Source organism: Thalia democratica, chromosome 4, assembly GCF_965202585.1.
Source record: "Thalia democratica chromosome 4, ktThaDemo2.hap1.1, whole genome shotgun sequence".
Taxonomy (NCBI): Eukaryota; Metazoa; Chordata; class Thaliacea; order Salpida; family Salpidae; genus Thalia; species Thalia democratica.
The window spans coordinates 52,089,112-52,105,064 of NC_139168.1; the positions used below are offsets into that span (position 1 = coordinate 52,089,112).

The 15,953-nt window shown below is 25.2% G+C and overlaps 1 protein-coding gene across 6 annotated transcripts in view; it reads right to left on the bottom strand.

The window, feature by feature from the left end:
• Positions 1–15,953, bottom strand: part of LOC145835067 (phosphatidylinositol 3,4,5-trisphosphate-dependent Rac exchanger 2 protein-like) — a 75,252-nt gene that overhangs the window by 21,885 nt on the left and 37,414 nt on the right. For all 6 annotated transcript variants that reach the window (XM_082942612.1, XM_082942611.1, XM_082942608.1 and 3 more), the window contains 7 exons: positions 14,358–14,509; positions 9,877–10,040; positions 9,367–9,462; positions 7,215–7,366; positions 2,053–2,188; positions 388–537; positions 134–231 (listed from right to left, as the gene is read on the bottom strand). In XM_082942612.1, the coding sequence (XP_082798738.1) occupies positions 134–231; positions 388–537; positions 2,053–2,188; positions 7,215–7,366; positions 9,367–9,462; positions 9,877–10,040; positions 14,358–14,509 (948 nt within the window). The remainder of the gene's footprint in view (positions 1–133; positions 232–387; positions 538–2,052; positions 2,189–7,214; positions 7,367–9,366; positions 9,463–9,876; positions 10,041–14,357; positions 14,510–15,953) is intronic.

The following is a 15,953-nucleotide window of genomic DNA, read 5'->3' on the forward strand; positions in this document are numbered from 1 at the left end:
CACATTCAATTAGTAGTAGTTTTAGATGAATCTTGTTTGACGTTTATAAGTCAATAAATACAAAACTAAAACATCAAATTTACAATAACTTAAAAGAAATGACGTAGAATAAATAAACATGGGAGACGCAAACCTTTTGTCTTTAGAGCTACCCAAGCTTGTATGACTTATACCTATTCGTTTTGCAAGGGCGTGTTTTCTTTTCTTTAATTTACCCTCACTGGATGATGACTGAATTCATAAGCAAATATTTTAAATATTAGCATAATTAAATAACTACAAAGCGATTTATAAATTGTAAATTAGCAGTTTTTTTGTTGTAATTTTTTAAAACATCATTTTACTCAACGGTTTCATGTAAACTCTTAGAAGCAAGACTAAAAAAACCTCATCCTTTGATTCATCTTGTTGTAGGGTACTTTTTAACTCTATCATCTGATCTTGAGTAGCAGACTTTCGATGTGCGCTTTTGCAACTTTCTCTGATGATGGTCGCCACATCATCATGAGGCTCCTTTGATACATTTAACCCATTTACCTAAAAAAGTCTCAACTTAAAAAATAACGTCATTCTATACCTAAATAAAGCTTTTATTTTTAAACATGTGAATTTCACAAATCTAACTGTATTAAATCTTATATTTGCAATAATTTCATATATAAAAATGCAATGTTGAAAAGTTGTTACTGAAAACACAAACTCTAGTTCTAGATGAAATTCCGTATTTAGTTTGTAAAACTCAACATTCAAACCTAGGGCGCAAATTAACATATAAAACGAGAGACACAATAAAAAGAAAAAAAGATTACATATTTAAAAAGTTTTACTTTGAAAAAATATACAATCAAATATTAAATGAAATATACATAAATAAGCAGCATAATTTACTCGTGTTAGACTCTTTAAGGTTACATGACTATTCAAATTCGATCAATTCAAATTTCGACAATTTAAATTACGACAATTAAAATTCCGACAGTTCAATGTCAGATAATTCAAGTTGAAACATTTAAAATTCCGAAATTTCAAATTCTCTACGTCAATTTTTAAATTTTATATGCGAAACCTAAGGTTTAACAATTAAAAGTAAAACCACAAGATTACTTTTTATAGCAAATATCGTCTTAATGATTCTATTAAAGTTTTAACAGCATTATTTTTTTCCGTTTAGCTCAAAGAACTTATTTTGACTCAAAAATTACTACAAAAGTTGTTAGAAGTTAAATGATGTTTAGAAAATAGTTGAATAATAAAAATTTATTTTTATTGCAAGGCATTTCCACATTTATCGTTTTTTCAGCAATGTACGTTTAAACTTATTCAAGTTTTGAAATACAACGTGCTTAAATGATTCCGGAATATTCATTTTGACATTTTTCTTATGCTCAGATTTGAAATTACATACTTTAGCATTAGGATGTACAATTTATAGAGTTGAAGAAAAGTATTTTAAAGATATTTTTAAGTTTTTAGCATCATTTAAACCTTCAAACACTTAATAAAGCTTCAAATACTTTTTAACAAAATTATAATTTAGCCATTAAATATTTTGTAGTGAACTTAAGCACCTAAAGATAACTATTTTTAAAAGCTTCTAAAATATTGCAAAAAGAATTTGCACTTACTAATTTTTTTATTGTGCCACATTCAAATTCCATAAACAAATTAAAGATTAAAACTTGTGGCAGTGTAAAAACGTTGTTACTAAATAACAACAGATGTTTAATCTTTGACTAAGGTGGGAATAAACTTATGAAAATATATTATTAATTACAAATTTTACTTGGTTTAGTTTTTTAAAATCATTTTATACCTTAAAGTTTATACCATACGAAAATACGCACAACACATTTCAAATACTAGTACTTTTAAATTCATACAAAATAAATTTGTTACATAAAAAAATATTTAGTCTAAGAAATTAAACTAAAACTATATGAAAATAAGTGTAAGTATCCTTGTAATGTAAATGCGTAACACCGGTAAGATTATAAATACCAAACTAATTAACGAAACAGAAAACGTAAAAAAATATTTTATGAATATACAAACCGTTAGTATCGCATGTCCCTTCACAAGACCAGAATTCATTGCCATACCGCTGTGAGTGACGCTATGAACTATGCAAGGCTTCGATGCCCTTATTTGAAAACCCATTCCTTCCCTTGTGATTGGTATACTTACTTTTCTGAAAGTGGTTTATTTAGAAATTATAAAATTTATTACAAAATTAATTTTGAGGCACTGCGACATAATTTATTCATTAACTAAAATAAATCAACATATTAGTACAAAAATTATTGCCAACCAATACAAAGTAGTAAACAAAACTATTACAGTTATTATTACTTCTATTAATTTATTGAGTCTTATATGCAAACATCAAATTTCCATAAAAACTTAACATTTTTAAACGTTTGCATTATCATTTACAAAAAAAAACTTTTTACGTGTTTCTTGTAATTTTGTTTCTGCAATTCTATTATAAAAGCTAAAACATTGTCAGCAAACAAGACTTAGTCTAACAAAATTTGATGTAATCACGAGCATTAACATGGCTGTTCACACGATTTAATGTATTGATTTAATTATTTATATATTTAATATAAAGCTTTTACAACATGTATTTGAAAATCACAAAAGCTACAAAGGAAAGTATTTTGGATAAAGTTAAATAGACCAGATATTTACGATTCAGGTATTAAGATAGGGGTGAGCAACTTTTCTAGTCGGTGGGCAAAAATCGCGCTTAACTGGAAATAGGATATTAAACTTTGAATAAAATCAACACTAGTAAATCTTTTTGAACATAAATTTTTTATGTAGACCAAGATTATATTTATATACTATAAAAAAACCTTATTAAAATAAAATTAAACAAACAAGCTTAGAGTAATAACTATCTAACTTTTTTTTGCTCTATGCTTGTTTTAATTTTTTTTAATTCAAAGCTCTATTTAAATTAAAATGAGGCAAGTTATACTCATATCATTGTAATTTTTGCTATTAGAGCTATAAATATCAAGTAGATATTAAATATAAGGTTAAATAAATTTACAATAAAATATAAGACTTTCTTCAAAAACTATTCAATATAAATTTAAAAGATGAGTTCATAAGGTGTTTTGTTTTGAAAGTTGATATCAATGTTTTCAAAGAATACATTAGTTATAACTGACTAAAATATGAAAAAAACAACAGTTTTAATCATTAAATGTTTTAACAATTTTCTTCAAATCTAACTAAATCTAAGACCAGAATTCTATAGATTTCAAATATAAATATACATATAATTACCCAGCTCATGCTCAAAGTACCTTAAACTTTGAAAGTTTACTAGAGTGCCAATAAAAAAACATGGAAAAAAGTATAAGCATTTTATAAGCATATAAATTTGAAAAAATACTGAAAATGATTTGACATAACTACTAATTGAAATTGTAAATAAAGCTTTAAAATATTCATGAAAAAAACAATAAAGTTCTGTTATGTGTTATGTTTAACAAGTTTTTTAATGTTTTTTTTGTTAATTTAAAAATGTTTTTTATGCAAACACCCATCAAATCGCCTCGCGCCCACAGGAATAACTTTTTTTTGTTTAATGTTAGTTTTGTGTAAAGCTCTAAATGCGCTATAATCTCGGCTTTCTAGCCATAACTTAAATAAAAATATTTTTATTTCTTTTTCAGTTGTAGGTCACTGAGCTAAATTTACCATAAAAAATATTTTGCGGGCCGAACTTGTAAAAAAAAGTCATATCGGGTCTCTTGGTTTTGAAAAATTGTTTTGTAAAACTTTAAAAATCTCTTAAAAGTAAAATTTAAGTGAAATAATCACTTAAATATTATTGAGCACCAGGGGCGTAGCATGGGGAGGGACGCTGGCGCATGCGTGCCACCCAAAAAAAAATAAATAGAAAATGCAATATCTTTATCCTTTATTGTTTATATCTTCTGCTTAATTTGCCTTTTTTCAACTATTTTTTCTAGTATTCGAAAAGTAAAACGAAATTTCGAATACCAATTAGTGACAAGTTAGGGAAATTACCCAGTTTACTGATTCGGTGCGTAATTGCAAATGCGCACCGATGTTGATGAAAAACTCCATAAGGAAAAATTTTATAACTTCATTAACTTCATAAGAATTTAGACTCAAACAGTACGCAACTAGTTAGTGCACCGCAGTAGTATAACCTTATGACAGATATTTTTAGATAGACAAATGCTAACATTTTGTTAACAAACCATAAAGCTAAACCTGTTTTATAGTGATAATGATTCAAGAATAAACAAATTGTAGTAAAAATAGCAATAAACAACTGCTAATAAAATAAAAATAAAAATTGATAATAAGAATAAAAAACACTAAAACATAATTTAAAAGAAAAATAACAAAAAGCAGAAAAAACAAATTAAAACAAATAATAAACAAACAGTTCATACTGTGATTACAGTTTTTATTTCACTATACAAAAAGTATTGTTTAAATTGTTTAAACCTAAAATTTTAGTTAAAAGTAATTTCTTTTTTTATTAAGACAACAAACAAATCAAAATTTGTTATTCTATCAGCCATAAAGTCTGAAAATTAATCAATTTTTTCAGCAAGTTATTTTAAAATTTCTTTAGTCACATCATGAATAAATTTATAGCAACTTGTAAAACAGAATTTTTACAATGAATTTTTAGTCTAAAAGACATAATTGATTAATTTTAAATTTTAATTTATTTAGTTTTAAATCAAATTTTAAATGGTATTTAAAAAAAATTCTTTCTACCAACTGTTTGTAGTATTTAAAAATGCTATTCCCTAAAGATCTTAGAAAAACTGATTTTAAGATAAGTAAAAAGTTATATTTCTTGTGAATTCTTAAAAGCATTGAAAAACTTGACCTTAAAAAATTTATCTTTTAAACAATTTGTTTTGTATCAGAAACATTTAGTAAAATCTTTCCACACACTCAGGATAACTCAGGATTTTATGAAGTTTTGGAAAACTTTAGTATGACTTAGTAAAAATCAGGATAACTTAGAATGTTTTAAGTATTTTTAATCTCAGGCTGACTAATATAGATTTTTTTTTTTTTACTCAGAGTAGATTTAATGGTTTTAAAAGCTTTGTTATAAAGCCTAGTTTCTATTAGTTTAAAAACAATAAAAAAATTCTTTAAAAGCATTTAAAATGCTTATGATGACACATGACATTTTAAAACTAACTCAGGACAGTTATTTTGACTCAAAGAGTGGCAAGGCAATCCTGATATCTTCAAAGTTAATTGTTTTTGTTTTTTTTTCTTTTGTAAAATATGTTTTTTAATACTTAAGAAAAAGTAAACATGTTTTCATTAATTTTAGATTATTATTTTAAAAATTATGCAAAGTAATAATGTATGGAATGTTGCAAGTCTAAAAATATGTCAGATAGGAAAATTATCTGAAGTTCAAAAGCTTGAATTGAAAATAGCAGACCAACACCAGATATTACTCAAGACTGCAGTTCAAGTGGAATGAAATTTTATTTATATCTTTGTTTATATTTCAGATTTTCTTCATTTGTTAAGATTTATTTTAACAGTTTTATATTGTAATATAGGTAAAAATGTAGGAGTTAAAAAAAAAACTAGCTCTTTAGATTTCTTCTACAAAAAATTTAAAAAATTTAAAACTTTCAATTTTAATACTGAAGATTTAAAATTTTTATATAAAATATAAAAAAGCTGCAACAAACTAAAAGATGAATTATTTTGAGTTTAATACAATTCTTTGTTGTTGATATAAAATAGATATTGAACATTATTTAGAAATTGCACAGAGAAAAATGTTTTGAGGTATTAATTGTTATACTTAGTTGACTATTTATTTGTAGTTTAAGGCCATAGGGGGTGGGGGGTAAACCATGTTTTTTAGAAGTTGATCTTATTTTAAAGATTTTCTTAAAGCTTTAAAATGCTTGTTGTTGTTTTATAAATTTTAAATTATTTTTTGAGATATGACCAGTCAAAGTCGGGCCGCATAATAGGTTCCCTATGAGAAGGGAAGACTAAAACAGCGAAAAAAGGCTAGTTTATTTAAAATCTATCTCCTCCTACATTTTTTAAGCAATCTTCTTCAAACTTTAACAGTTTAATATTTATACAATAACAAATAACATTATTTGTGAATTTAAAAATTTGTAGTAAAAATAGTTTTTTTTGAAAAAGAAAGAAATTTTTTTTTTTTTTAATTTTTATTTATTATTATTATCTAAATTCATGAGTAGCGTTTTTTTTTTTGTAATTTAAGGAACATTTTCTAAAATTTGAAGAAGATTGCTTGAAAAATAAAATAGGAGATAGTTTTTTAGTAATTTTTTAAATTTACGAGAAAACTGACCCGAAAAATTTGCAGCCCAAAAGTTTTAATTTAGAGGATTTCTTAAGAAAAAAATTGCGCACCCCCTGACCAAAATACCACGCTACGCCACTGTTGAGCACTAAACCACATTTAATGGCACATTTGATGTTTTTAACAGGTTTAATTTTATTGAGTTGCAGGAGTTTTAATATTAAAAATATCTCTTGGCGGGCTGGATATGCGCCCAGCAGGCTGTATGTTGTCAAGAGCCAACACTTATTAAGTTACATAAAATATTTTTAGGATAAAGCTGTTGGATGAGAACTGTAAGTAAAAATAGTTTTACTAACTATTTTTTTAAATATAGCTACATATAATAAAACCGGGGACGGGTCAAATATGCGCGAAGACACTTTTGCACGAACGGTCAAATATGCGCGAAGACAATTTTGCACAAGGGCTCACTTTTGCACAAAAGGTCAACTTTGCACGAGTGACAATTTTGAACAAGAGTAACATAACTTTATTTAAAAAAAATATGGACCAAGGGTTAGGAGTGACAGTGATAGTTAAGAAATATAACTCAATAAAAAAATTATTAAGACAAAATAATTACCGACCAAGGGTAAGGGTTAAGGGTAACGGTTGCAGTAAATAAAAATTATTAAAAAAAGTTTTAATCCGTGCAAAAGTGATTCTTCGTGCTTTATTGACACCTACCCAATAAAACCATGCACATAAACTAGGTTTTATATAAACTTAGCGTTTTATGATTATTTTTAAAGATGTTCATCAATAGAAATAATTCATTAAGTAAAATAAAATTTATTTTAAAACTTTTAATACTTCACTCTTACTTTAGAAATATATAGTTTAAACTAACTGTTCGTCTTCAGCTTTTAAAGTGACTAATAGAAGTTTATGATTTTTACTTATATATCGAATAATTTCTTCAAGTTTCATCTGGCCAGTCACATTAACCAGTGAGAAGTTGTTAAGCATAAGAATTTCTTGATTCACTACCATACCTTGCATCTAAAAATAAAAATTTAAAATATAGAATGTAAAAACTCAGCTTACAACACGATTTTTCTGTAAGAAGAAATATCTACTAAATAATAAGAAGGTATTAATTTTATTAAAGGGTTTACAAAATTTTTACTTTTTAACTTTGATACTTTTTCTTTTATACAAAAGTACTATTTTATAAAAGGAATGACGATATACTAAATCATGCCTTATCAATTTAATTACAATGCTCTTAAAATTTATTTAAAGATACACAACACTTTCTATCTTTTTCAAAAACAACTAAAAACTTTTAGTTGTATTTTTTCAAACTTGAAGTTTGCAAACAAAAAAAAAACAGCTATTTCACTGAAAATTTATCTTCATAAAACTTTATAGTAAATCTTTTACAAATATGTAAAAAACTCACCCCAATTTTCTTTCAAATTTGAAAAAAAAGTTTGTATTACGTTAAAAACGCAATTGTTTTAATTGTGTTTTTTAATTTTGTTTTTATTATACTTGAATAGTATTCAAATTGCAACTGAAGAGACCTACACGGTGAAAGATTATTTTGTACTTAGAATTTGTTAATAAAACTTCGATGAAAAAAAAAAAAATTACATTTCATTTCATTTATTTCAAACTTTTTAAGGAGTGTTTACGGAAAATTTGAAGTCTTTAGCTCAAATATTTAAAGTAAATTTATTTTAGTGAACTTTCAAATTTTAGAGAAAAATTATATAGAAAAATGCATTCTATCCGTTTTTATCAAAAGCTTATTACAAGAATGACTATATCTCAAAGGTTATTTAAACTTTTTATTTATATCCTATCAATACTCATTTATAGTTAATAAATTTAGCTTTCATTGAAGATCCAACTTTGATTATTGTAAAGTTTATGCTTTTACTTTCTATAGCGTTAAACTTATTTCTGTTAAATTAAATTTTATTCTAATAAAAAAAAACGATTTTAACAATTAATTGTTTTGATATTTATCTATAATATGATCAGTAATAAGTTGCAATATAAAACATTACAATTTAAGAACTCAACAAGCGCTTTCGAAGTCAATGAATACATGATGTCATATCCGCATCGCTTATTGCGTGATATCGTGAATAACTAAATGTGATGTCATGATAAAATGTCATACTACTTTTATTAAGTGTAGTAGTAAATTATCAAAATTATATAATATATATATAATGCATATTATATATATATAATGCATTAATTATCAAAAATACTTCAATTTATCTTGTGCTGATGATTATTACTATTCGTAGCTTTTTTTTTAATTTTAAGCTTAATCTTAAATAACTTCAACATTTAATAGAGACAGTTTTCGACACTTTAACATGTTGTAGAAGTCACAAGATTGTGTATATACAAAAACTTATAATATGAGTAGATATGTAATAAGCAATTATGTTAAAACGTTATTAACTAATCAAACAATTATCTAAATCAGGTATTATATATACTCTAAGAACTTTTAATTAAGTTCGCAAGTAGTTCGCAAATAGTTCTGGTGTTTATATTTGTTTCTAGTTTTTAACAATTAACTCAGCTTAAGTTTTAATTTATTTGTTTAATTGCTTAATTTATTTTTACAGCATAGTTTGTATGCTACGTATTTTTGTCTGATGCGTAAGTCTATATACTAATTAATCAATAATTTAATCATAAACCAAGCGATGTCGAAAAACTGTCAAATATAACTTGTACTATTATCTGTCTTTGCTTAAACTGGTATTTATTTTAAAATGTAGTTAAATAAAAAGAAATTATTTTTTTATAACGGATACTGCCTAAAGAAAAAAACAACATTTATTTATAGTAAAACTAAACTTTAGTGTATCTTATCGAAAAGCATCCCTAAAAACATCTACAAAGGTATAGTTATTATTTGATAAATTAAACATATTTAACAAATTTTGAGCTTAAAAAAAAGTTTAAGAAATGAAAAAATACGTCAAAAAACAGTCTAAAATTAATACAGGTTTGCAATCAAAACCAACCTGAGCTTGGCCAGCAACTGTTAGCTTGTGAACTAATACAGATCCCTCACTAAATCTTGCTTCAAAACCCCATGATTCACATCCTTTACCGTTCAACTGTTAAAAATTGCAATTTAACAAAAAGTTTATACACTAAAAAAGTAAATATATATTATTTTAGATATTATGTCGTTTTGTTTAAATTTTGTTTTATAGTGATAAAGTAGAGCAACATATATTTAGGGTATAACATATTTTGTAGGTACCATAAATACACATTGTGCTTAATTTTAAGGTCTGAAAAACTAAACATTTTAACAACTAAAGCTAGTTATAAGTAAAGTTACATACAACCAAAAAATTAGTGTTTATCTAACCCTATTAAAAGAGTAATTCAATGAAGAAGAACTACGATGTAATTAATTTAATTTTATAAAGAACAGATTAAATATTTTTTATAGAATAATTAAAACATGTAATTTAAAAAGTATTTTATCCATAGAAACAATGTGAAGCTCTGTTTTAACTAACAATTAACAAGGTTTTAGTTTTGCAGTGATTAATCATTCGAAAATCATGTTTGGAAGAAGTTTTCTTTGAAACTAGATCACGCAACTTGTTGTGGTCAGAAGCTTCTTCGTCAGCTTGAAACTTAAACAATGAGGAATCGTACTTGAAATCTGACTTGTCCAAAGCTGCATTTGAGGTTCATAATTTACTTTTTCTTTCTTAACTTTATAAAATAATATTGTTTCAAACAATAACTTCGCATATTATTACAACTGAGAATAATAACATTTTATACTAGCAAAATTATATGTTTTATGCTAGTATATTACAATGTAGCTAAAACAACATGACATGCTTCAAGTAAAAAAGTTTCTCGTATTAAAGTATATAAATTGTAAAAAACATGCAGCTGAAACTCTATTATAAATTAAACAACATAAAAATATTTAATATTAATACAGAATAATGTTAATTAAACTTTATATATTTAACATATTTGTAAAATTTTACTGTAAATTATAACTTTAAAGTATAAAAAAAGTTTAAGTTGTTAGTTTGATATAACTTAACCTAACTTTTTATTAAACTTAAGTATAAACGTTCAGAAAGTATAAGTTTTGTTTCAGATAGAACTAACAAAATGTATAACCTTGAGTATTTAAAAATAAAACTACTTTACTGTTCAGTTACTACGTAGGATAAACTCATCTTTAACTTATTTATATTTTGATAACTTTCAATAAAGCATATAAAACTTAACGGTACAAACATTTGAAGCCCAGTTATTATGTATTTTTTTTAAGTATACAAATCGACACTCAATCCAACAAAACTAGATACTTTTCACGCTATTTTCGTCAGTAGTTACATAGCAATAAGTATAAAGACAAATTTTAACTTATATAGTAATAATCATAATAAACAAATCTAAGTTACAAACAAAACTACTTAATCAAACAACTAAACAATACATTAATTATGATCAAATTTAATTAAATGAAATATGTAAATATAAAATAAAATAATTAAATAAAGTAACACTATAATAAAATTCCTATTGCCTACAAAGCATATTTTTTCTTTTTAAATTACAGATAGTCTCCATTTTAACTAAGTCAAAAATGTTACAATTAATTATTTGAGTCTGTCTAAATAAAACTTTTCCGCACAACTTTGATTATTCACTAAATTTTCAGCAATGGATGATATTTCTACCACATTAATAACTATCACAAACTTATTTACTTTTTCTTTCTCAGACGACCTCAATCCCTTTTACAAAGGTATATGTTCCTTGTTTCTTTAACTGTTGTTGTAACATTTTTGACTTAATTAAAATGGAGGATATCTATACTGTGAATAAAAAACCTACTCCTTGTAGGCAAAAGAAATTATATTATAATGTTGCTTTATTTCCTTAATGTTTTTTAGGCATTTTTGTGTTTATATTTTGGTATTTAACTAAATTTAATCATAATTAATACATTTGTTATTAGTTTTTTGAGTATTTATTTTATTTGTAAGTTATGTCAGTTTTTTATGATTATTTACTAAATATCTCAAAATGTGTCTTTATATTTATTGCTATGTAACTACTGATGAAAACAGCGTGAATATATAACAATAAAAGAATATAAATTAATATTGTCAGCTATAGAATATTTTCTGTCTGAAAATTAGAGACTAATAAAAAAAATTGCAATAAAACAACTGGAAAAAATTCACGACAGAAAAAACAAATAGGTTAAAGATTAATTACCAAGAATATTTTTCATACCTCCCTTAATAGTGTGTAAAAATAAATATAAATACTTCATTATATATATAAAATAAGGTTAATGTTCAAACTTAAACACCTTCTACTGAGCCCACTTGAAGGGCTTTTAAATAATTTATTGAAATGGCGATTTTAAAAATTCTGGTACATATGTTTCATAAAGCTTTAATTTTGCTTTTTATTTTGAATTTAACTGGCTGATGATTAAAGCTTTATGAAAAATTAAAGCTTTATGAAACATATGTACCAGAATTTTTAAAATCGCCATTTCAATAAATTATATATATATATATAGAAATAACATACACAAAATAAACTTTATATATATATATATATATATGTGTATCATATTACATTTTACAGTATATTATTTTTTACAGTAAAATGTAATATATCAACTTTAAATGAAATAAACTTAGAAGCTAATTCTAATATATATATATAAATACACCATTGTACAAAAAATCAATATAACATGGTATAGACGACTTGTAAGTAAATATTAAGTATTTTTTAGAAAAAATACTTATATATTTTTCATAAGAGTTTTTACACTGCTATTTCAGGTATCTTTTACTAAAAGTTTGTGTTAGTAATACAAATAGATATATAAAATTAATGCTATAATGCTTTTCAATGTGTGAAATGATTTTATTTATACTAAGAATTAAAAATTTAAACAGTATCACACTTTAAAGTATTAAAAACTGTCATAATGATCAAAGTATTTTTACATGCATGATTCAAACAAAAAACACTTGGACTGTTTTTAGATATTTAGCTTACGTTGTTTTATATTACAGTTTTGATACATAGACAAAAATCTAAACAACTTTATGAATTTATCTCAAAATATCATAGTTAATTCACCCTATACCAAGTGTACCAAACTTTTTAACAGCTGTGCACAAAAGACCAGTAAAGAAAAAAAAACTTGTTTTACTAAAAACTCTTACAACACAAAAACTAAAACTATTACCATGGTTTAGTTGTGTTTGATAGTACACAACACATTAGTATTTGTTGATATGTAAGAAAAACACTTTTTTATAATGACATAATAAGATAAGACAATGTATAACTACTCAAATACTTTAACTACTTATCGAAATTTCTGTGCACTGTTAACAGTTTTTAGGCAGACTTCTTTGCATAGGTATACATTTTTGGAAACACTGCTCTATATAAAAACCTATAAGATATATACAACAAAACAATATTTTTTAAATTTATAACTATCTGTTTAATTTTTTTAATTACGAAAAAAAATGATCAAAATACTTATTGTACATATTTTACCAAAAGGTAGTTAATTTAGTTAGGTGACTAAAACGCACACAAGAATCACACAAATACGTGGAAACAAAACCTTTTTTAATTGCCTTGCAATTTCTACTGTCATAAGTAATCGTCTCAGCAGTTTTGTAGTTGCTTTTTGCTAAAATAATAACTAACGTGAAAACAAAAGGAAATTGGGATTGCAGCAAATGTTACTACTTATATCATAAAATTTGTAAGCATATATTTTGTAGATAAACTCTAAGTTCATCAAACTACACCAACTATGTTTTACATGACTATAGTTTTGAATTACACCGTCAGTTTATTTGCTATCTAAAATAAACATTAATGTTTAGCTAACTTAATTCTAAATGATGAATTTAAAATAAAATGTGCTTATTTTTTAGTAAGCTTGACTTGATTGTTCACTTTTTTTGAATACTTTCGATCGGAGACAATGAAGGAAACTATTAAAAAATATAGAACAATTCAATTATTGAAATTTCAAATCGAAAACAAACTGCGAAACTAAACTTCATTGTTTTAATTAGGGGATGAAAACTTTTATCTATAGTATAGAATTAAAACCCTTAGTTTATATTAATTTGCAAAACATTAGGAAAACAAAGAGCGAAAATTTTTTTATTGTTAATATGAATTACAGTGTTTATTAGTAAAAAATCACCAGTTTAAAAAAATTATTAACTCAATAATACTTAATAACCTAAAGTTAGCAAATATTTTTTTTTATTTTAGGTATATGCTTTTAATTAAAAACAACTTTAAAATAGAAAAAAAATAAAAATAAACTTGTATAGTATTTAACTACACATAGATTGTATTTTTCTAAAATGCGTAAATTAAAGAGCACAATTTAACGTCTAATAAAAGAAACTTAATCAAAAGTTTAATAAACCCTACTTAAAAAAAACTTGTATGGTTTTTTTCTTGAAACAACGTTAATTCCTTTTAAATAACAACTTGTTTTACAACTAAATAAACGTCTAATTTTGACTTAAAATGATTGAGTACAAATGTACTGATTCTAAAATATATACAACGTAATACAAGTGTGTTTAAAAGCAAACAACCTATACTATAATATAAACCTATTAATTTAAATTGCTCAGTTACATTGCATTAAGGTCAAAAAATATATTTATAGTTGTTTACAGTCTTAAATTATATTTCTTATTTTTTATTTTTTTATTCAAATAAAGAAGATTAAGAAAACATAAGCAGAGTAACTTTTTAGACTACATTGAATTACCTTATAAAAATATATTCAAGAAAAAATTTATAAACACCAAGTAAAACAAACTTGTTTTTAACTTTTTATTAAATACGTTTTTAACGAGAGCTAAAAATAATGTGCAAGTATTTTAACTAATAACCAAGTACTTTAAAAAATTACATTTTTAATCTTATCTAATAGACGACTCACCATGATGAAGTATACCAAGTTCGCACAAGGCAGCACCAAGTTCAATGGCTTCTACTTTTCCTCTGCAATCATTGTTTTCAATCAGCCAGTCTATAAACCTCCTACTTTCAATAACTTGCTTATAGGATGACATAAGATGGGTAACTTTTTCTCTAAAAATGTTTTTTAATTTACAGTATATTTACCATTCATTTAACCGATATAGTTTAAATATTTATCTAAGTTAGTTGCGATTCGAAAAACACTTTTTAAGACTTACTCCTTATTTAATTTGCTAAGTTTATTTAGTTTTTAAAAATGAACGAACTATAGAATGTTAATACGCTACAATGAGCAATTTAACTCTACATCGCTCTAGATCACGGTTTCCCAAAGTGGGCCAAGTGGCCTCCTTGGGGGCCATAACAGAAATTTGAGGGCCATGAGGAGCAATATGAGCTGCAAAGGGGCCACAGATGGGCCATGAGTTCATAATTTGAAACTTACAGTAGATATTAAGGATAAAGAGAGAAAGAAAAAAGGTGTTAGGTGTTTTTAATGGTAGTTTTTTGAGTAAAATTGTTGGAGGGGGGCATAGCTTTTTTAATTTTTGTTGAGGGGACTTTTTGATAAAAAGTTTGGAAAACCCTGCTCTAGATAAACTAAAGCATAAAAAAAAACTCATCAAATATGTAGATTAATTTCTTTACATTATTAATAAAAGTATTGAGAAGACCAATATCTAAACCAGGGTTTCCCAAACTAGGCCCAGTGGCCCCCTTGGGGGATATTATAGAAATTTAGGGATCCATGAGCAGCAAATGGGCCAAAGGAGGACGAATGAGCCTTAAAGGGGCCACAGGGGCCAATGAGGTCATAAACTGAATCTTAAACAAGATATTTTGGGGTTGATGATGAAGAGCAAAAAAAAGTTCTAAGCGTTTCAATGGTAGTTTTGAGACTTATACTAATGGAAAAAAAAATTGAAAATTTAGTGGACAATGTAAAAGGGGGAGCCACAAGGCCATAACTTGAAACTTACACTAGATATTCTGGAGTTTATGATAAAGAGCAAAAAAAAAGACTTAGGCATTTTAATGGTAGTTTTGAAACTTATACTAGATACTATGGAAAAAAAAAAGGAAATTTAAGAGGCCACAAGCCGTAAAACAAGCCATAAGGCCATAATTTGAAACTTACATAATATTTTCTGGAGTTGACGGTGATGAGCAAAAAAAAAGGTCTTAAACAGTTTTAATGGTAGATTTTTGAGAAATCTGGGACCATAGTTTTTTTAATTCTCTAAAGGGGACCTTTTGAAAAAAGTTTGGGAACTCCGGTCTAAACATTAAGAACAATTAATTAACCCTAATTATTAATACGTCCTTTTATTTTTAAATTTACTACTAAAAAAAAAAATTCAAAAGACACATTTAAAAAACTAATAATGATTTTATTTACAAAAAGACAACGACCTTTCACCCAATCATCTGGGATCTTCAGGTCTGAAAAGTAAAGATAAATAATGACGATGGATAACGCAATAAAAAGTGTAGAACAATTAATATAATCAAAATTGTAAAAATCAATACGATAATTTAACATTATTGTTAAAGT